Below are 24,265 nucleotides of genomic sequence, written 5' to 3' on the forward strand. Positions count from 1 at the left end.
GCCGTGAATCCGATCACTATCGATTCAGTAACGTGAACGGAATCAAATGAATAGATTCAGTAAAATGAATCTAATACCCTATCACTAATCTGAAAGGGCACTTCACGTCTAATGCTACCAAGAACAGAAACTCTCTTTCAGTCTTTTTGCAATCAAAGCATTTAGATACACATATTTTCGTAGATTTTGAACTGAAGATTGGGCCCACAAAAGAGTTTGCAACACCACCATCACTACTACTACTACTACTACTACTACTACTACTACTACTACTACTGCAGTAATGTTGTATGTTTCATATTCCACTAACCCAGAGATGCTGATGTTTTTGGAATTTTGTCCTGCAAGAGCCAGTAAATCTACTGACCCGATGCTGACGCATCCGAGCACCTTCACATACCACCGGAATAAATAGAGATCAAATATGCCAACTTGTGTTCAGAAGGCCAGTGCACTGCCATTTGAACTACTCGGACTAGCTTGAAAGTTGTTTTTGGCCAACAGAGTTGGAATTCTTTATCCATGAACATCTTATAGACAGACTGGCTTTGTTTTTAGGATTTTTCTTGCAGTATGTCTTATGTCTAACAGTGAAGGCCATACTGACTGTGCCTTGGTTGTGTTTAAACTACATTAGGTCTGTTAGTGACTCCTCTGATATTATTAACAAACTGTTAGACAGGAAATAATATTAAAACAATTCTGTACGTGAGGAAATATTCAAAACCAGAAGATAAAATGAAGCCTGCTTTCCAACCCCCCCACCCCTCCACGGATGTCTTACAAACTTTCAGTTCAAGTGATATGGCAAAGGGTTAGGACTGGTTTCGTAGGTCCCAGAATTTACCCAGTGGAAAAACAAAAAAAATATTGGGGCCAACAGTGGGGTTTAAATAACCACCATCCACCAAATGGAAGTAAAGATTGATCATAATGCTCAGTACACCACGTCAGTGATTCTGATATTATACTAAAATGTACCAAATCATTAGTAAAAATCTCAGTTTACGAATATCAATGTATCTTTAACTATATTACTAATAATTACAAAAATTCATACATGTACCTACAGCTCAAATTGTTGGAAATTTGACAGCTTTCCTTGTGAACACAATTAAGGAAAACATCTAGATATGAGAAGCAAACACTTTCAACTGATGTTAGAGTACACGAAGATGATATGGACAAATACTGAGGATTGTATCACAAATTAATTAAAATAATAATCATTTTATACTAACATGCATGTATTTTGTGTAGGTTTTGGCAGTGGAGATGATTTAACAACATTTCTACCAGCAACAGGTTTTGCTGCAGTATCAGAAGTCATCTGAGGCTGAGGTCCTTTCTTCAGACTCAATGAAGCACTTGTAGGTCTTGTAATTATGTTCTTATTTTCTTTGTTGCTAGCCATCATTGACAATTCTGACTGCTACCTGAAAAATAAACACACATTTCAATACACTGATAAGAGCTGTACCAAATATTTAGGAAATTTATTTTCTTTTGCTAGTGGTTTAATTTTGCTCTGAGATATGAAGGTATGCAGTAAGAAGGATGGGAAAAAAGCTAGGATTGGGAAGGAAACAACTGTGACCTTAACTAAGATATAGCCTGGTGTGAAAATTGGAAACCATAGAAAACCATCACCAGGGCTGCTGATGAAATTCGAACCCATCAACTCCGAATGCAAGTTCACAGTTAAAAGTTCCTAACCATGCGACAAATTCACTCGTTAATTAAATATAAATTCCAGGCTTTTTTGACACTCTTCTAACCAATTGGAAAGTGTAATTTACAACAGCACACAGAATGAGAATTCAAGATCTTTGTTGGAGGATGATTCCTGTCCCAGACAAATTCTTCAGGAGCAACAATTCATTGAAGTAAAGAGAAAACAAGGACATTTTTTGTGATTTTAGACTATCACGGACATCCTAACAAGGAGAGGGCAGACCCTGTGTCCAACCGATTTCAACGAGCTTTGATGTATCTTTTGGGGGACAATCAGTAACTCGTGTAGAAGGATTTAAGTCAATATGCTTTAGTAATCAAAATAATTAAAGTCAAATGTCAAGTCGCAGAATCTGCTTTAGACCAAGTGGACATGATAGAACACTAAAAGGTCAACAAATTTTACTTAATCATGTCAGGTCTGCAACCTAATAATTTCAAAAAAATTTATGAATCCTCAATTCCAATGCAATGCATATACGTATATGCAAATTATTACGACTCAACAGACAAATTCATGCTATTTTGAAATATATTTAAGATACCTCTTCATAAAACGGATTTTTCTCGTCAGATTATTGGTTAACATGTGCAATATCAGTTCCCACACCCCATCAATGGCACATTCACGTTTGTAATGGGCAAAAGGACTTCAGCACTGGCCTGATGAATGGGAGAAAGTGTGTTTTAGTGACGAGTCTTATTTCACCATTTCTGAAGAATGTTTAAGATATGTACATCGTCAACGTGGAGAGGAATACAAGTTGGAGTGCATACAACAGAATGTGAAACACCAAAATGCATTGATGGTGTGGGGTGTGATGTCCATCTATGGGCCTGAACGAATTCAAATTGTAGAGGGGGCATGCAGGACAATTACGAACTGGTTCTTGAAGAACAACTCCTTCCTCGGGCCAAAGAATGGTTTGACAATGGCTCTTTCATATTCATGCATGATACTGCACCCTGTCATAAGGCCAAAAGTGTCACAAAATTCTTAACGGACAAGGATATCAGTGTATGGAGCTTCATAAAACACAAGATCATGAAAAAGAACATAACCAACAAACATCAGCTGATTCCAGAAATAACAATCTATGGTATACGGATGTGGAACTGAAGGACATACGCGTAAATCTTGTAAAACGCATGCCAAAATGGCTAAAGAGTGTCATTCAATGCAAAGGGTACCACACAAAGTACTAAAATGCTCAGTTGTAATCAGAGATTTAATTGTAATGATGTAGTAGTAATTTTGTAGGTTAAGTTTTACGTATGAAGTTAAGAAGTTGGTGTGATGAATGACAAAAGTGGACTATATTAACTGGAGACACCTCCAAATAGCAAACAACGTATGCAAGGGACTGATGTTATGCTGAAACACAAGTTTTCTTAGTATAAATAGGTTTTTCAACATAATTTTGAGAAGAGAAAATATATATATTTTTTTTAAAGTGCTTGACCTGTCTGTTGAGTCTAATAATTTGAACAATTCTGTACTTCGAGAGTTACACAGCAGTTAACCGGATCAGTGGCCGATTGGTTACTGTAATTGTCTGCGAACCTTGATGACATGAGTTCGAGTTTTGTCATAGCTGCATTTTTTGGAGTGGCAGTGTACAAATATTTTTCAATGTAACAAGGCGACATTCCAAGCATCTTGCCACGCTCATTATTTGTCTCTTTAAATGATGTAGAAGTAAGTTGACACGGATTGGTTTACCAATCATAAAAGTGGTCTGCGCTAGCAAGATGGTGTCTTAGTAATACTTTATTAACGGTAATACCATTTTACACACAACAGAAAAATAAACAAAACAAAATAAACTTAAAGAATGGACAGTGGAGTATAGGAAGAAAAATGATGTACAAATATACACACAGGGGTTATGTGAACAAATCTGATCCACTAAATGCCACTGTAATATTTTTCCCAAATAGAAGACAATTGCTTTCACTCAAATAAAGTGTAAAATCTGTGGTAAATTAACAAACACCGTCGTTACTAGAGAAATATGTATACTTGGGGGCTATAGATAGGACTCCCTTATGTTGCATTCCGCTGTTCGTGCCGTCTTTTGTTTGTTTCTTGAGGTCCAGGGTGAGCCCCAATGAATGGAAGTGCTATGTCTGTCAATTCTCATTATCTTTGTCCGTATGACTAGCGTAAGCGCAGGCAGTTCAAAGAGCAAAATATCATGATCCCTGGACCAATAATAACTACTGAGTTAGAGCACAAAACGAATGAGCAACATGAAGAAAACAACACCTAATTAATTGAAACAACTTCAGTGAGCAAAGACATAGCAAAAAAAAAAAAAAATAGTTGTAAGGTAGTAAAGTCTGTATCCATACTATTCTCTACTAATAAAATACTTTGTACTTTTTCTCAATTTACCGCAGACTTTACTATAATAAAAAAAAGGTAAAGAAATTATTATCCTCCATTTGGGACAAATAATACAGTGACATTTCGTAGGTCCAATTCGTTCATGTAACCACACACAGGTTATAGTACAAGGAGGCACAGAAAAGTAGTCGCTATGGGAGATTGTGTAAGTCATTTCTAAATTTTGACTATGAGCAATTAAATATATTTTGGACTGTTTACAATCTTGACAATTGTTCAACTGTCCTTTTAGAACTTGAATGCATAGTCAGTTCCATGCCAATGTGTAGATAATGATTAAACCTCGCGTGTGTGTCTGGTATGTGTAAGTTAATTTTTTCCAGGAGTTGTGACCAATTCACGAAGGAGTGGAGCAATTTTTAAAAATGAAGAGAGTATCCAGAAATTCACGGCATTGTGGCAGACTATGAAGATTTAAAGATTGTTGTAGGGCTGTATAATAAATATTTCTATAGAGGAAGCCTGCTCCAAATAAATATAAACCAAGAAATTTATGTTATACCGAATCTAATCTATGGAGAGAGGTCCAATGAGAAGGGTTCCATACAGATGTAAAGTATTCAAGTATAGGTGATACCACAGCAAGCGATAGGTAGCAGAGTTTGAACATTCTCTAGAATATCAAGTACCGGTAATGCAACAAAGTCTTTGTAATGATTTCTTATAAATATTTCCAATATATTCATTAAATGATAGGTTGTGACTGAATAAAACACCAGGGTCTTTTACTTGTGAAACAGGAGATAGAATGTTGTTAATCCTAAATTTGTACTGAAATGCTATTTTCTTCTTGCTTTAAAAAAAAGATATTTTACATTTTTCATGCTTAAGTTCCAACCCATTTTGCATAGAATACTTTTCCAGATGATGTAAATCTTGAAGTTTTAAACAATCAAGTGGACAATTTTTCATCATTAGCAAACAGAAGCAACTCTGAATTCTTTAATATACTTTTAATGTCACTTACTGTATGTAGGGAGTAAAAGTTAAGGGGGCAAGACTAGACCCTTGAGGAACTCTTCTAGAATCAGTAATAGGTGCAGAAAAATTATTCGTTATTTTAACAATCTGTAAACTATTTTTAAGATAAAATTTGAACCAGGAGAGGAAAGGCCCATTAATTCCGTAACCCGTTAATTTTTGCAGCAAGATGATATGGTCAATGGAGTCAAAAGCTTTTGAGAAGTCTGTATAAATGCAGTCCACCTGAGAGTGGTTCTCTATTATTACATCTAAAAGGAACTGATAGAATAAAAGAAGTTTGCTACAACACCATCCTGAAAAGAATCCAGGTTGCCAATCTGGTCAAGAATGATGGAGTCAAATATTTTGGAAATATGAGAAGAAATTGTAACTGTTCTATATTGTTTTATGTCTGTTTTGTCACTATTTATGAAAATTGGGCTAACAAATCCTTTCTTCCATTCCTCTGGGAAAACACCTGGTTTAATGATAAGTTGAACAGATAAAAGAGTGCTTCACATAAAATAAATGAACAGTTCTTGAGCAGGTAAGTTGAATCACCGTCTGGTCCTTCAGCTTTCTATAATTCAAGAGACATCGGTTTGTTGTAAATTTCTGCCTTACTAATGTTGATAACTGACAGACAGATTATGCCATACTATTATAATTCTGAAAAGAAGAATAAACATATAAAAAGTGTTTTGGAAAAATATTGACAATGTTTTCACCAGTATCTGGCTGTAAGTTCATTAAGATGCAATTTTGAAGGAATATTTTTACATGACCTTTTAGAACTTGGACATTGCACAAATTTCTGTGGGTTGTAATTAATACTTCGTTCACAGTTGGAGACAGTTTGTATAACAAGATTTGGAATCAGGCTTGCGTTCATTTCTTAATTTAAAAAAAATGCTGATAACTATCGAGACCTGATATTTTGTACAGCTTGTGTGCTTTCTTCTTTTCAATAATCAGCAATTTCAATTTATGATTATACTACTTTGAGAATTTGGGAGGCTTAAAATACCATAGAGGGATGTAAAATTCCATGCCATAATGTAGTACTGAAAAGAACGTTTCTACTGCTTCATCAGTTAATGCATTCTAAAACATCACCTTCCAGCTGAACTGTGACACGTAAAAATTTAGTCCATTATAATCTCCATTTAGAAAGTCAAAATAAAAACTATCAGCAGGTAAGGAATTGTATAACTCATTTATAGGTAAAGAAATCTCTCATGCTGGGGGACAATACTTTCATTACTACATTTTACTTCAATGGAACTGGATTAACTGATAACCAAACCAAGAAAATGATTCAGAAAATTTGGGATGTCATTAAACTGATTTAAACAGAGATAATAAAATGTGTCTATATCTAAACCGGACTGCACCGTGTGGTTACATACTGACAAGGCCAGGAAATGTTTCTTCATTTACCATCCAGTTAAGATGTGGTAGATTTTAGTCTCCAACAAGGAGCAATAAAGGGTGGTTGTGATTTGAGATAATTTTTTTAAGAACAATGCAATGGTGAAAATATTTTTGGAAAGGAGACCTGGGTGGAATGTATACAGTACCAATGATTAATTATGTGGTGTTAAAAGTCAGGGACAACTGATCAATTGTGCTAATGCACAGTATCAGTGTAAGTTTAAACCTCTTGATAATACATATCATTACACTCCCATGGGATGTCTTCAGGCTCGTTAAATATGACCTATCACATCTGAGAATTAAATACGTCTTGAGACAAGAGTTCCTTATCACCGATTTCATCATTTTTGTTTCCGTTAATATTGTACCGGGCGGTACACCCCTACGACGAAAGTTCAAATCTTGCGCCAATTGAAACTCCTCTACAGGAGAAACCCTGAACTGTAGCAACTGAATCAACTCTCCTGTTTATCAGAAGATGTCACTGTTGTTGATCAAGAAGTGTGGACATTCTCTACCAGATGTCTCTACAAAAAAACTATGATAATGCACTCTGGTGTGAAGGAATGAACTTTCTTGGAGAAATTTTGTATTCATAAGTTTTGTCTTTACTAAATTTTGTTCTTTCATTTGGGGGTTGGCAATATTAAGCTTTCTTTCGCCTGTTTTGAATTTAACCAATCTTAAATATCTGTAATTAATTTCCCACAAATAAGGTGTTTCTTCATCGATTTGTGTGTAACTTTTACTGTTAACCAATAAACGTTTGTGGGCGGGTCTTAATCATTCATGAAAGGTCTCGAATTTTCCGTGAGGGTATAAAAACTGCTGATTTTCTTGTCTCCGCGCCTCTTCAATAACATCTAGCTTAGCGTGTGGATATGTAGCAGGGGGCAGGAAGCGCCTCTTTCTTCGGGCAACAAATCTTCAACAAGGTAATGGCCATTTAACATCTTTTCTTGCTAGTTCAGCAGTTTAACTCGCGGGAAAGGTTCGAAACCTTTAATATGTAACCAACATTTTTAAAATGTAAGTCCCATTTCAGTCTATGTAAAAACTACAAATTTCTTCACCTCTAAATTGGGGATAGAGAGTGCTTTACCCTAAAGTGTTAAAGTTTTCCCTATACGAGTCACCTCCCTAGCTTGGGATTAGCCCCTGTGTAATTGGCCAAGCGCCACTTAGGTATTTTACAAGCGTTCATGTAGGAGTGCAAGTCTCACCTCCTTTCACCTTGTTTTTGGGCCATTTATAATTAATCACATATTTTTCTTGTAAGGCCCTGTAGGTTGGGTACAAAATACCCCTGTTTCCTTGTAAGTGTGCCTTGAGGGCAATTAGAAGTAAAGTTTGTTGTGGTCTTTGATAGGCTTGTAAAATTGAGAGCGGGTCTGCTCTTTCTTGCTTTTTGATGTGTGCCCCTAGGAGGTCTGACAGTGCTAGGTAAGAGCAAGTGCTCCATGTATTAGGGGATTTCTGCTCTTATGTAAAGTTATCACTTCTAAATTTGAGCTAGGAGCTCAGGATATGCAAAGTGAAGGGCTCGAAGCCCAAGAACTGTAAGTTGTACTAGAATTGTACTACCTTAACTTGATTCTCGGCTACATGGTACCTCTTATTCTGTTACTTGTTGATTTTGAAAAGAAGATATAACCTTGTAGAAGTTTCAAAATCAATTTTTTGGATTTGTAGTTAGACCCATTCCAACCTGCACCTTCTTTCACCTCTGCTAATCCACCAAAACACGGTAAGAAATATAATTCTTAGTCAGCTAAACATGAAGAAATTCTAAGTCAGTTTAATTCGGAGTCCGTTTGCATTTTGGTAATATCCTCTAAACTGCTGAACTAACCTTTTTATTGATGTCTTTGGTCTTTTCCTAGAGATGTGCATCTGACCTCTGAAAACAGATTCCCTTTTTACATGATGTATTTCATTCCTGATGTCTGTTATACTTTCTAAATCATTTACTGTATCACTTAAGTTTTGGCTATTAGGATTTGCAATCCCCCCACCCCTTTATTTTCATTAATTAGTTCCTCGAGAGCATTCTTCTAGATATTCTATTGGGGTCGTTACCAAACTCAGAAATTCATTTTCTGTTGAGGTGTAGCCCATCTTTTCCTAAATTACTGGCTCTAAGCCTACTATTAGCATTGACAAAAAGGACATCTCTGTTACGGCATAACCAGTCAACAGTGGAATTTACAGCATCTAGGGAAGTTTGAGAGAGATGCCATACTTAAAAAAAAAAAAAGAAATTTCATGTTTTTTTTTTACTTGCACATTCATTATCTACACATAAACACCCATGAAACTCCTGCCCAATATTACACTCAAAAGTTATAGTGACAATACATCAATACCCTATTCCACTGAAATGTATCACCACTTAGGAGAGTTGCAGCATTGTCATTTTTGTTTCCCGAAATTCTCTTCTCTGATACGTTCTCTTCCAAAGTCATTACATAATGGTTTGTCGAGTGTGCACCAGTTTTACTGGGCGCACCGCCCTCCCGTTTTTACAGACCACCCGGCTAACACATAACCTAGATTTGTGCTAGTTATATTTTGTTAATACAGATTTGAGTCATTTGATGTTCCAAATCAAAATTTAAATACTGTAAAACTGTTTATTTAAATGATAAATCTTCAATAGTGTCAGCATAATTGCAACAATTGCATATGAGTTTGAATGTTTTGCTTGACTATTATGTAGTGTACGCGAACGGTTCCTGGATTACCATGGAATCTGTCACAAACCTGTGTGGCACTCCATAGCAGCAGAGTGGTAAGCTCCAGTGGTACATGATTATGAACGAGCAGTAGAACACTAGAACTTCTTAACACTAAAATAGTTCAATTTTGTAACGTTTTGCTGATGGAACAGGACTTCTCAAGAAGGTACTTCGAGGGTGAGACTTTGGTCACTGTGGGAGTGCTTGGGGCAGAGATGTGGAGGACAGCAAAGTACTGGGAGAATTTGACTCAGGATCCTTAGAAGTGGAGCAACTTGCCATTTCAAGGGAACTGGTTGTGCTTGTGGTGGGTGGGGGACTGCTATGGGTGTTCCCAGAAGTTGAATAGTCCTTGGTAGACAGTATAACATTGGATATAGAGAAAAATTTCTTGGGAATGCATCGGGATTAAGAGGGAAAATCCCACAGGCTCTAAAACCTAAAACTGCATTGCTAACTGAAGCAGTCTTGCTCCATGCAACACCAATAAAATACCCAGCTTGATATTTTGTGACATTCCTTTGAGGATGATCTTGCACCCATGCAGCAGCCTGTTTGTTTAACTAGCCTTCAAAGGACCAATAAAAGATTGATATAAAGGGTGAAGGCCGTGTGTAGTGTGGCTCAGCAAACACAAAATCATGACCTATTCCTTTTCCGCACATTTCAAAACCTCCAAAGAATGGGTGTGAGACGCATGCTCTTCAAGAATAAGGAGTCTTTCCGTGTGGTTTCCGAGGAACAAAATATTCCTTGAACAATATGATGAACAGTTCAGCACTTATATAGGACGACTATAGGTTCATGTAGACATTCGACCCACCTCTAAACCCATCTGCAAACTCAGCTTTCTTGTTGACATCTGTTGTCACCAGTACAGTTGGCAGGAATGTCCCCTCTACATTGCAGCATGCAACAGAGGTAATATTTTCTCCCCTTTCCTTGGGTGTTAAGGAGATGACATTCTTAGAGCCTTTGGTTGCCACAACATTCCCAGGTTTATTGATGAAAGGGAAGCCAGTCTCATCAACATTGAAAAGATGGTCCGGTTTGTCGAAAAGACGAAGTTCTTACAACACGTCCCACAGAATCGTATAAGAAAATTTCACGTCTGTTCTGTTCATCTCACAAGCTCGGTTGACAGACAGTCTCTCTGCTTGCCTCAGCGATAGCTCTGGATTCCTCCTTAAGAAGGCATTCAACCAAGCATACCCAACTATTAACTTGTGTTTTAATCCTAGATTTTCCCGCGAACTTTAATGCTACTATCTGCAGTGTTCTGCCATCAGGTGTGAATCCTGATGTGGTAAAGCATTGGATCTGGGTAACAAGCCTGTTTTCATTGTCAACTGTTAACATGCCATCTGGACCTAGGCATTTCTTGGAAATACCACCCCTTTTCCATCTTGCAAATGATTGTCCCACCTGGTATTAATACTGCTCTGCTTCTCTCTTTCCTATTTCACCTGCTGCTACTCTGGTTACAGCTTACTTGAGGCTCTCTTCTGCTATTTTGCTTTACGTCGCACCGACACAGATAGGTCTTATGGCGACAATGGGATTGGAAAGGCCTAGGAATGGGAAGGAAGCGGCCGTGGCCTTAATTAAGGTTCAGCCCCAGCATTTGCCTGGTGTGAAAATGGGAAACCACGGAAAACCATCTTCAGGGCTGCCGACAGTGGGATTCAAACCCACTATCTCCCGGATGCAAGCTCACAGCTGCACGCTCCTAACTGCACGGCCAACTCGCCCGGTGCTCTCTTCTGACCAGGCAGGCCTTGTCGATTTCCTCTGATACACTGAAGGCATTTCTCTGCATAAAAAAGAAACATCATTCGGAAATGTTTTCAAATTTCACCAACATCTGCAGCAATAATCGTAATAACTACAGCTGTATCAATGGGAATGTTAAATATTCAAGCCAATGTGTTAATTTTCAATTTATGTGCCAAATTAATAGCTTTTTCTTTGCTATTTGCTTTACGTCGCACTGACACAGATAGGTCTTATGGCGATGATGGGACAGGAAATGCCTGGGAATAGGAAGGAAGCAGCTGTGGCCTCAAGTAATGTACAGCAACAGCATTTGCCTAGTGTGAAAATGAGAAACTAAGTAAAAACATCCTCGGGTCTGCCGACAGTGGGATTCAAACCCACTATCTCCCGGATGTAAGCTCAGAGCTGCGCGCCCCTAACCGCTCGGCCAACTCTCCCGGTAAATTAATAGCATAGTAAATGGAATGTTAAACTATTCTGATTGGTATAAAATTATGTTTAAGTATCAAAATGTAAGTAGGGAAAGTGTATGCTCATTACCTGTCCCAACTGCAAAATGCCGTAATAGCAAAATGTTTGAAAGAAACTACTTCTAGTACATTTTCCCCACGTCACAGACCCAAAGGCTCATGGCCTACCAAGTGACAGCTGCTCAGCACAAAGGCCTGCAGATTACGAGGTGTCATGTGGTCAGCACGATGAATCCACTCTGCCATTATTCTTTGCTCTCTAGACTGAAGCCATTATCGCACCATCAAATAACTCATCAATTGTAATCGCGTAGGTTGAGTGGACCTCCAACCAGCCCTCAGACCGAAGTAAAAACCAATGACCTGGCTGGAAATCGAACCTGGGGCTTTCGGGCAAGAGGCAGGCACGCTACCACTACACCGCGCAGCTGGCTTATTTTAAGTACAGTACAACCACATATGAAGAATGAGACGTATAAACCTTGCTAATCATTCGACAAGATGCAGCATATCTCCTTCCAAACGACATTGCATCTCTGCTGAACTTTAAGGAGAGATGCCGCACTCAGTAAGCATGAAGGGCCTGTTTTGTTAAAGGATTCGTTTGTGTGAACTGAGAAGAATAAAGTCCTCACATGTCGCATTAAACCAAACATTATACCTAGAGATTGCATTGAGTAATCTGGTCATCTTACCTTCCTAGAATGTTTTTGCGCCAACTGACAAGGAAAAAACAGTTCCACCACCATACGTAACCAAAGCGCTCAAGCAACGGACTTGCTAGCAAGCTGAGAGAATATCATTTAGCGACACATACAAGCTGTGAAGTTGGTGGACAAATCTGACGGCACAGTAGTGAACAATGGCTCCTGTAGCATTTACCCTGAACTTTCCACATATAACAATGATCAATATCATGCCAATATAAAACACCACCGAGAGAAAGCTTTACCACTGGAAAACCTCCTTTATCTCAGTATTAAGAGAATCAGCCTCCGTCATTATGTCACTGGTGTTGACAAATTGTAAATATTGTTTGTGCCAATACGAACAATCAAAGCATCAGGATTTTCTTTAATACTATCCCTGTTCACATGTTTTACAAGTTGACCCACTCGTATGCCTGGATACCAGTCCGCAATACCCTCTTCAACTTCGAGTCCAACATATCTTACCATAGAGTCCCCCCACTATTAATGTAGGGTTGTTTCTGTTTTGGTCGTCAACAGGATTTTCTCCATCTTTTCGGCACTGCGGTTGAGTCACATTCTATATTTACCTCTTCATCTTTTGATACTAAAACTTTAAAACTGTTTTGTGTCAAGTTATTTTTTACAGTTTTTAATGCAACATGTGGCCGGGAATGCCTAAAATTCTTCAACACCACTTCCGCATTGTCTCGGCATTTCAGCATTAATTAGTTTTAGGTTCTTAAACTTGACGACTGCTCTCTAGATCAGGGATGGTTATAATTCGAGTTGAAATATTGATCTAAATGTATGAAACAGTTTTCTGTTATATCAAGTAAGGGGCCTTCAAAGGCAAACTATAACCTAAATTACATTTCTGAGAAAAATAACCCACCTCCCTTCTCCAATTATCTCCAAACTATCCTACCTATTTTCTCTCTTCTTACCTTCCTTATTCATGCTTCCTTTCACATAAATTATACAATACATCCAACACTTCGCACCACAAACTGATTCATATGTTACATATTTTATTACCTTCACTATTCGTTTTCTTCCTCCAGTTCTATTCCCTTAAATTAACTCCTCCACTTTTTTACCCTTCCATTCCCCATTTCTCTCCAAAATTTCTTCTCCCTTTCCTTTTCTTCCATTATCTTGCTTCCCGTCACATAAGTTATCCAATACGTCCAACACTTAGCAACGCAAGGTGTGAGTCACATATTACATATTTTCTTTATATAACTTTTCTAGTTGTCCTCTTTTACCATTACCATTTTACTAATAAGGCCTTTATTACTATTTACAACTTCATTCATTTCATTCATTTCCGCATCGAACTGTAAATCTTCTTCACCATTTAAACTTTTTTAACTTTCTTATTCAAGCGCTACTTTCACTTTCGGTCTCTTTGAATGACTTCTATTTACCATCTTTTTACATTGTTCACTGCGTGTGGATGGATTGTTTTCTCAGCACTACTACTACTACTACTACTACTACTACTACTACTACTACTACAGTTTATGATTTTCAGCTTTTAGAACTCTGTATCATGTGATATGTAATTCTCAAGAATCTTCATCATCCTTCAATGACAACTCTATGCATCGATGTATGTATTTTTAAACATAATCTGAATCTTCAATCACTAATGAGACCTTACCTGTAATATGTCCAACACATCGCAGCGCAACTATCAGAACTTCATAAACAGTGATACATACAAAACTCAAGAATCGTCAACTCCCAAATTATTATTCTTGAATTCTTCCTTGAACAGCTAAGTGCATTAATTTATGCATTTTATGCATTATCCAAAACTTTTACAACAAATTTTACCTTTTCACATTTATAGTGTCAAACTACTGTGTTTTCACGAATCTTTTTTACAATTTCTATGAACTATCAGATACATTGTGCAACTCTTGATTTGGTTGATGACCTTAAAAAATAGGTCAAAACTAGTTCCAATAAATGTTTCTTCCCTAACGTAACCCACATTACTTGATTCTGTATTGAAAAGTTGCAAATACTTCTCTTAATTTTTCTTCTTCTTGCGTTCCGGCCTTCTAAGGACCATGTTACAATATCAATTCTTCTTCGTTAGTTCTTTCCTTTTCTTCCAGTATTCTTTCATTGTTTCACTGTGCTTTTTCCTGTCTTCAGTCCACTTTGTGCCTATTTTCTTTTCCTTCCTCCCTTGGAATCCTTCCATTTGTAAGACTTTATTCCTAAAAATCTTTCTTTCCAATAATTCTTCTCGTGTGTTGTTCCTTTACAGACCATTCCTGACTTCTTGAATTCAGGTGGTAGTCGATTTCTTTTCCCAAAGGTATTTGAAGATTCGTTTAGTTAGTCTATTGTCATCCATTCTGTAAATATGTCCAAGAAATAGCTATCTCCTTTTCCTTATTGTTTCTGATGTTTTCTATGTTCTGGTAAATTTCATTGTTACTTCTTAATTTCCAAAACTCTACAATTCTTACAGGACCTAATACTTTCCTTATAATATTTCTTTCTAATATTTCTAATTTATCAAGCTTGTAGTTCAGTGCTAGACATTCACTGGCATAAAGGCATTCTCGTTTCACTACTGTGTTATAGTGCTTTATTTCAAGTTTTCTTGATAAGCACTTTTTGTTGTAAGTATTCTTAATTATACCGTACGCTCTTTCCATCTTTTGTATCATCTCCTCCATAGCAGATTTTTCTAAACCATTTTCTTGAATTGTCTCACCCAAATTTTGAATTTCTTTACCTTTTCTATTTGACAGAGATTCTCAAGCCTGTCATGTTGGCTGTCTTTTCAAAGAGATGGACTTGCATTGCTGCATCTGTAAGGCTATCTGAAAGAGTGTATGTGTGTATGTGGTTGCCAGCATTGCATAATTGTTAGTGAGTAAATGTTTATTGTCTTGAATTTTGTAAGCAAATAGTTGCTCGGAGAAACTATCGCACTTTATTTCAAAACCCCATATTGCATTTTTTAACGATTTTTTTACGTCGCCCGACACAGGTCTTATGGCGACAATAGGACAGGAAAGGGCTAGGAGTGGGAAGGAAGCAGCCGTGGCCTTAAGGTACAGCCCCAGCGTTTGCCTGGTGTGAAAATGGGAAACCACGGAAAACCATCTTCAGGGCTACCAACAGTGGGGTTTGAACCCAGTATCTCCTGAATACTGGATACCGGCCACACTTAAGCGATTGCAGATATCGACCTCGGTATATCATATTGCACTAATGAGTGATACTAAGGTCATTTTTTTTTATTGAATAAATATTGATAGATTAGAAACAGAGTTTGAATTTCAAGAAAGCAATACATGAGCGAATAAATTCGTACAACTTGGTGAAAATCTAGTGTGCTGTTGATGGTGAATACTCTCTCCAGAAGCCAGAGAACTTAATACTTGAACAGTGGAACAGCCTACCACAAATGATTTCGGCCATAAAGAAATTTGCTATTAACGCTAGGTATTTCATTTGGGTCACCATACACCTGCGCTCAGCTGTATTCTACAATGAACATTGTGACGTCAATACTTAGAAACCGTCCTGGTTCAGATCAAAGTGCCTCTCGTGTATCATTGAAGACAAGTTATGGACCTAACATAAATGACATGGCTACTAAGTATTTTTGCAGTACTGGCAAAATACGACCACGAAACATGAAATCAAATGTATTATTTTACAATGTATATATGTACAAGTAATAACATAATATTATGAAACGTAATTTTGAATTAGAATTTGAAGTTGGTAGAGTAGTGGTGGTGGAGGAGGGGGGTGTTGTAGCCATTACAAAGAAAAATAACAAGTGGCACAGTACAGTTGGGAATTAAAAAAAGCAGACAAAATGGTACACTAGTTGGAAAAGGTTTGCCATCCCTCTTCTAGATCAATAGATAACATTCTGATTATTTCATCTTGAGATGATAGTTCAAATTCCAGAGATCTTATCCTGAACCTCAAATATAAGGAGTCCGAAATGAGGTAATCGGAAACTGGATCGTCTGGCGGATCAGACACTTCGCAGCCAAACATGTTCTCAACTCTTCAGAGGGGGTGCACTTAAAAACCTAGCCTTCACTGGGTGCGGGAGAAGCTTTCGCTAGGCATTTACAGGCAAGCATACCTGTCCACCAAACTGTTTTATGATATATATATTTATTTATTGAACGAATCAACGACTTCCCAAAAATTACGGGTTGCCACAATGGACAAAGTAAAGCTTATCAGGATTTATCACATAGAAATATAGCGGTGATACGGATTTTTTAGGTTATGTACAGATTAACGTATGGTGGTGGTAACTATTCTTTTGATGCTGTTCATGGGGAGATCAAACTTCTTCCAGAATTCTACGAACAAGGCAGGTATTGTCACGAGCACCAATCATTAGGCCGATAATCTCTACTTCATTCAGCTGGTATTTATTTTTGTAGAACGGAATGGTGGACGCGTAAATGTTCTGCTTTTCAAGATGATATGTTTAGTCTTGTTGTCACTAAAGTGAAAATTTGCATATGGATTCAAATTCGTCTAAAGATATGAATCAAATAAGGGGCAAGACAATGGTACAATTTTTCGAGAAGCAAAACCTACAACTCGGTTTGTGTACTATTCCCATCAACAGGAAGAGGACTAAGGTAACAATATCTGATTTTAATTCATCATGAATTTGTGTACCATTAGTGTAGTGATTTGTTTCAGTTACAGTTGGATGAGTTCAAGTGAAAAAAAAAAATGTTTGAAAGACTTCACTGGTTGCACGACATTTAGAGCTAAACATTGAGGTGAAAAGACCTTACAAAATGTTTATTTCGTATGTAATTACCAATATCAACCCAGTAAAAATACTGCCTGAAACAGCAGTCTCTTCTGTATCACTTCAGCCTCATCACTGTCTAATTCGGCAATATCAACATCATTGTCATCAGTACCATAGCTAAAATTATAATTACTATCCTCATGATCACAAACACTCATTTAACATGCCTTGTGTAGCATCACTAGAAAATTTATTCGTGTTTACCCGTCGCCACTGTGGGAAAAGTACATGAGCGAATAGTCAATGAATTTTACACATCGATAATGAGGTGAAAAATCGTTAAACTGGATCGATAGATATATGAAACAAAAGAACGAAGGTTTATCTAGATGGCTATGAAGAGACCTCGGACATTGCTCCAAGGAAACTGACTAGATGGAATGAAAATGCATCTTCAAATAGCAGTATCTTCATCTCTATCTCCATAGGCTTCCTTTGTTTCCTTTAGGGTACGTTTATGCTGCAGCTTCGCTGCTGGCTCATGGATGCTCGCCCTAGCACTTCGCTGCTGGCTATAGCCTGGCTGCTCGCCATGGAGCTTTTACCCTGCAGCAGCTCCGTGCGCTCGCTGCTGGCAGCTCTCAGCTGTAGTCGAAAATTCAAAACAGAGGAACTGATAGTTAAGGCGGTTTGTATTTTGCATCATTTGATTATAGATGAAGAGGGCATGAACACTTAGACTACCGAGCTCGACAGCTGCAGTCGCTTAAGTGCAGCCAGCATCCAGTAATCGGGAGATAGTGGGTTCGAGCCCCACTGTCGGCAGCCCTGAAGATGGTTTTCCGTGGTTTCCCATTTTCACACCAGGCAAATGCCGGGGCTGTACCTTAATTAAGGCCACTGCCGCGTCCTAATTCCTAGGCCTTTCCTATGCCACTGTCGCCGTAAGCCATATCTGTGTCGGTGCGACGTAAAAAAAAAAAAACACACCTCTTAGACTACGAAGACGTACTTCCAAGAGCTAGCCCGTCAAGGAGAAACAACACAGCTCCAGCTGAAGTTTCAGAAGTGCGGAATAAATTCAGAGATTTTTTTAACGAGTGAGTCGCAGTTCTGTTGGCGAGTGTATCTTACAATAATTTGGTGTACTGATTGTGACATAAAAAGTGTAAAATGCTTCGCCTGGATTTTTCAGTGCATTTCTACTGCGGGAGTTGATTGAAGAATGAAGCTACAAATGCTTCATTTCGTAACTTAATAGTGTACTTTTAAATAATGTTAAATATGGGGTTATGGAGTATGTCATTTTGACTTTAGTTAGGTCTCCTTAACAAAATGTGTTTACAGTTTGAAAAAATAACTGTCGAACTTAACATGAAAAACGAGGTACTTCATATAAATCACCTGCTTGTAAAAATAGAGGTCCCCAAAATAGCAAGATTAAAAGAACAAAGTTGATGTAATCGTTCCGCATTCTTTTGCCACGTCATTCCATAGTTTGATGATGATGATGCTTGATGTTTAAAGTGGGCTAACATGTAGGTCATCGGCCCCTGATGGTACGAGATGAGACGAAATGGATTAAAAATTATAATTAACCCACTGACTAGGATTAGGAAAATGCTATTTGCTTTACGTCACACCGACACAGATATGTCTTACGGCGACAATGGGAGAGGAAAGGCCTAGGAATTGGAAGGAAGCGGCCGTGGCCTTAATTAAGATACAGCCCCGGCATTTTCCTTGGTGTGAAAATGGGAAACCACGAAAAACCATCTTCGGGGATGCCGACAGTGGGGCTCGAACCCACTATCTCCGGATTACTCGATACTGGCCGCACTTACGCAACTGCAGCTATCGAACTCGGTAGATTAGAAAAATGTTAATGATGAGGAAAATTATTATGAATTAAAATAAGCAGTGGATCTAATTCGCAATCCACTGACATTGAAGTAAAATAATATATTTAATTCCAATTAAAAATGCACAAAGGTAAACACAGTTTTTTTGCTATTTGTTTTACGTCGCGCCGACACAGATAGGTCGCATGGCGACGATGGGATAGAAGAGGCCTCTGAATAGGAAGGAAGCAGTCGTGGTCTTAAGGTACAACCCCAGCATTTTTCTGGTGTGAAAATGGGAAACCACGGAAAACCATCTTCAGGGCCGCCTACAGTGGGGTTCGAACCCACTGTCTCCAGGATGCAAGCTCACAGCTGCACGCCCCTCATCGCACGGCCAACTCGCCCAGTAGGGTAAAATAGTAGTTAACAATAAACCAATTAAAACACAAATAGTTACTTTACTTTTAAACACGATAAAACAAGCCACTCTCTCTCATAAAACGTACGAAAAGGTCTACTGGCCGCTCGTCATCTCGTCACTCCTTTTATCACATATGAAACTCGTGTGATGATCCGCATGCCGCTGGCTCCAAATCGCATTGCGTTCGAAGACGGGTTCAGATAGCAAGTGAGCAAGTGATCCCTGAACGTGTGTATAGAGTGCGAAGAGAGGAAGAGTGGGAGAGTGGGTGACCTTGAAAGAACCAATCACAGTCCAAGTTACAGGATTGCCAGCGATGGGCCAGGCTCGAAAATCAAACGTGTTTGAGACCATGGATGTGGCAAGGATAGCAGCCAGCAGCACAGCTATAAGCCGGGCTCCAGGGTAAAAGCACTGATTGAGATTCATTGGTTTGTTTCATCATCGCCTAATATCGAGCAGCGAGGCTTAGCGATGTGCCAGCAGCCAGGCTGCAGCATAAACGTACCCTTACAACTTTGTCCATGACCATAATAAAAGAGGTGACAGCACACTCCCCTGTCTTAGTCCAATCTTATTCCTAAACCGTAATTTTGCCACCACAAATCTATGGTCCCCATCAAATGCTTCTCCTAGTAAAGCTGTCACATTCATCAACTTCCTGCGGTTTGTCCTTTCCACCAGAAAGTAGTCGATTAGCGATTTTGTTTTTGTCACCTCACCCATATATCGTAATTTTCCTGCTGTTTCACTTTCGAAACCATGAATTTCCCACTATCAGTCCATTTCTTTCACAGAAGTCCAAGAGTTCCTCTCCTTCACGATTGCTTTTCCCCATTTCCATATGGACCAACGACTTCTTCCTTTCCTTGTCTCTCGTTTCCGACCTGTGCATTCAGATCTCCGTTAAAAACTACTTCCACACCTGAAATTTCTCTTTGGGAAAAAATAGATAAGAGAAAGTAAAATAAAAGTATGGAAACAAAGAAAAATGTACAGGAAGATTTTCAGGAGAGATTGATGCAACAAATCCCAGGTACTGAAGTGGAAAAGGTAGAAGAGGAGTGGGCCAATTTTTTACAAGAGTGAAAGAAAAGGAGACACGGTGATGGAATGAGGATGTGAGGAAAGTAGTGAAAGAAAAACAGACAGCCTGGCGAGAATGGAACTGAGATCAAACAGAAGAAAGCAAAAGGAAGTATCTCAACAGCAAACAGATGTAAGAAGGTGGTAGAAGCAAAGTTGGAAAGAATTTACGCAAAAAATGGAAATGGATGTAAGTGGCAGTAAAAAAGTACTGTATGGACTTACAAGAGGACAGAAAGAGTTATCACAAAGCTAGTGATACATACCCAAAAGAGATAAAGAGAAGATGGAAGGAGTATTTTGATAAGCTATTGAATGTGAACAACTGTACAGGGGAGATAGAATCAATACAGCGAGTACCCGACAACAGAGGCTGATATAACAACGCTGGAGGTGGAGTTAGCGGTACAAAAGATGAAGATGGGAAAAGCAATGGGGATGGGCGAAATCAGTGTGGAAATGATAACGGCTGCTGGAGCTGTTGGTATGCAATGGTTATACCAACTACTTAAGTGTATGTGGAAACAACAGTGTACCAGAAGAATGGAAAAAAGGTATAATAATACCAGTGTTTTAGCAGGGTACTGACCCCAGTTGGAAAGACAGGGGAGTGCGCTGTCACCTCTTATTATGGTCATGGACAAAATTGTAAAGGAAACAAAGGAAGCCTATGGAGATAGAGATGAAGATACCGCTATTTAAAGATGTGATCTGGGGAAAGAACAACAGAGAAGTGCAATTCAACAACTAGATGTACTGAATGAAAAAAATAAGAAGTATGGCATGAATATCAGCATAGAGAAAAGCAAGACTGGTGATGTCAAGAGGGGAAAGGCAAGGAAAGGGCACTGTGAAAATTGGAAGTCAGAGTCTGGAAATTGTAGAGAGCTTTAAATACCTAGAAAGTGAATTACTGCAAAATGCTAGGGTGGACATGGAGATCAGCAGGAGGGTACAGCAGGGCAATACATTCAACCAAAGTGTAGGAAAACTTGTTTAGGTCAAAGAAGTACCAAGGAAAATTAAAGAGAATGTACAAAATGTACTATGAACCCATACTGACTTATGCAGCTGAGACTTGAACTTTGACTAGCAGGCAAGGGAGTAGAATTCAAGCCAGTGAGATTAAATTCCTAAGTACCATAGGAAAGACAAAGTGAGAAATGAAGATCTTAGGAAGTTCGGATAGGAAAGCTAAATGAGAGAATTTTTATTTTGGCTGATGATGGCCACTAAGCGGCAGAAGCTAGTCCCAAGACTAATGTAATACCATTTACCAAATATATTGCTTTGAAAAGGTGGACCTTTCATCAATTTATTTCTTACCACTCAATGCTGTCGGGTTAAATATGCATGTATGAGAAGCATTAAGACTAACATTACTTTCACCAGTAGTTCCATGCACATCACACACACATTATCGAACATTTCACTCTAAGAGAAAACTAGACCACTGTTTACCGCAATTTTCAATGGTGATGGTAGAAAGCTTATTCAATAGACGTGGCAGAATGTTCTTATAAAACGCCTTTTATATAATTTACTCAAAAGATCTCTTCTATTATGCCATGGGGCTGGTTATATTGCAGTTGAGTAATTTTCCTCCCCCTCCTCTTCTGAAGTTGAATACTGCTAAAATATTCTCATTTGGTTATAATATGCATGTATGCCTAGCCCTTAGTCCTGTGTCAATCAAAATTACTATACAAATTATAAGAGGACAGATAGGAAAACAAGCTGTCTGCAGTATTCATTAAAGATGAACCCCTTTAATATAGGTCAAAACTGATCAATCCAAAATAACCACAAAACAAACCAGTGCTGTATTAGAATCCTTTTTTCCTAAACCTAAATGAGGAGTAAATTTTCAAATTTTGTATTGGACAGTGCTCTACTTCAAGGTATAGTAAAAACTGGAATGTTCATGAAGGCCAGATATGACCTTTGATGTTTGTCATCAGTCCATAGACTGGTTTGATGCAGCTCTCCGTAACACCCTATTCTGTGCTAACCATTTCATTTCTACACAACTACTACATCTAAGTAATAACGTTACTGGCTTTACGCCCCACTAACTACTTTTTCGGTTTACAGAGACACCGAGGTGCAGGAATTTCATCCTGCAGGAGTTATTTTATGTGCCAGTAAATCTACCGACACAGAGGTTAATGTATTTAAACACCTTCAAAAACCACTGGACTGATCCAGGATCAAACCTGCCAAGTTTGGGTCAGAAGGCCAGTGCCTCAACAATCTGAGCCACTCAGCCCGGTACTACGAAGGTTGATAAAATATAAACAGGATTTTTGTTGCTGAACATCAAGAGTTGGTAGGACTGGCCCCGTGCTTCTGCTATGCTTAGACGGGACCATTAGGAGTGGGTAGAGCATGCTGTTAGGTATTTCCCGCCGTTTCCTCAGTAACGCTCTCATTTGGAGAACTTCAGAGTATGAAGGAAATAAAAGCCACCAAAGGAAGTTTCATGGCCATTATTGAGCTAACTTCCCAACTTTCTATGCAAGTAAAATTTGTTTGTTACCATACTATCCAGTCCTTAATACATGTAGAAAACTGTAATTTCCTGCTTTTAAATGTTTTTTGAAATTAAGGTGTTTTTCCTGTAGTTATACTGTTATAAATTCACCAAAAGATTTAAGACTAGGTATTGTGACGGGTTATCAAAATTCTTTAAGCTAAAATAACTACTCAGAAATAGAATCTTTTACTGGCCACTAAACTTATTAAATTACTATTTTACTGTTACTTACAGTCCACTCGACAGTTCTTTCTTAACTTGAAATATAACACACATGACTACACAGCCTGGTAGCACATCAAACTACAATTCAACAGGTTTCCCGCAGTGCAGCATCGTTCCAGAATAGTTCGCTACCTAACTCTCCACAAGCTGAGTTATCAGGATCATTTTGAATCATCAGGGTACCATCCTCGCAAACAAAGTGGACTTTGAACCGTTTCGTAACAGTCTCATAACTCACTTGTGATTGATGCAACACTGATTCACTCATCGGTTTCACTCTTTATATAGGCCCGCATAACTGATTAGCATTGTTTCGATTTCCACATAGTGCATTCTCTGATGATCAGCTTCCAGAACACAAGTTTCAACAATGAAATGAGAAGAAGTTAGGATGAATCATAAGCAGTGTTCTCCCTAAGACCCTTTTATTGAGTGCACCACCCAGCCGGTCTTGCAGACCGCCCGGCAAACATTACCAAGTTATGTGCTACTTACATAATAATAATACATATTTGAGTCACTGGGTGCTCCAAACAAACGTTTTTTTGCTAGGGGCTTTACGTAGCACCGACACAGATAGGTCTTATGTTGACGATGGGATAGGAAAGGCCTAGGAGTTGGAAGGAAGCGGCCGTGGCCTTAAGGTACAGCCCCAGCATTTGCCTGGTGTGAAAATGGGAAACCACGGAAAACCATTTTCAGGGCTCCCGATAGTGGGATTCGAACCTACTATCTCCCGGGTGCAAGCTCACAGCCGCGCGCCTCTAAGCGCACGGCCAACTCGCCCGGTCCAAACAAACGTAAAAACTGTAAAACTGATTATCTAAATGATAAATCTTCATTATTGTCAGCATAACTGCATCAATTACACAAGAGTTTAGATGTATAGCTTGACGGTCACTGTGCACAAGCCGGTGTCTGGATTGGTGTGGAATCTTATGCAAGCACTTGATTCCGTATGGTGTAGTTTTTATTTTAAATTAGTTAATTTTAAATTAATTTTTTAAAAAAACTGCTGATAAGTGGAAATGTCCTACTTTAAATTTAAAACTACTGCAAGGGGGAAATCAACACTGGATTTATGAAAATCATAAATTATGACATGGGTATGATGTCACAAACCCATAGGGCACTCTACAGCAACGAAGTGGCAAGCCCCGTT

The 24,265-nt window shown here is 38.4% G+C and overlaps 1 protein-coding gene across 4 annotated transcripts in view; it reads right to left on the minus strand.

Annotated features, from left to right (window-relative positions):
* The window catches only part of LOC136864916 (aurora kinase C), a 261,391-nt gene that overhangs the window by 218,076 nt on the left and 19,050 nt on the right, over positions 1-24,265 (minus strand). For 3 of the 4 annotated variants that reach the window (XM_067142331.2, XM_067142335.2, XM_067142343.2), the window contains one exon: positions 1,242-1,436. In XM_067142331.2, coding sequence (XP_066998432.2) covers positions 1,242-1,417 — 176 coding nt within the window. In that variant the 5' untranslated portion in view covers positions 1,418-1,436. Of the gene's footprint in view, positions 1-1,241; positions 1,437-24,265 lie in introns of those variants that run through there. The other variant, XM_067142349.2, reaches the window with a different exon arrangement.

This window comes from Anabrus simplex, chromosome 1, assembly GCF_040414725.1.
Source record: "Anabrus simplex isolate iqAnaSimp1 chromosome 1, ASM4041472v1, whole genome shotgun sequence".
Lineage (NCBI taxonomy): Eukaryota > Metazoa > Arthropoda > Insecta > Orthoptera > Tettigoniidae > Anabrus > Anabrus simplex.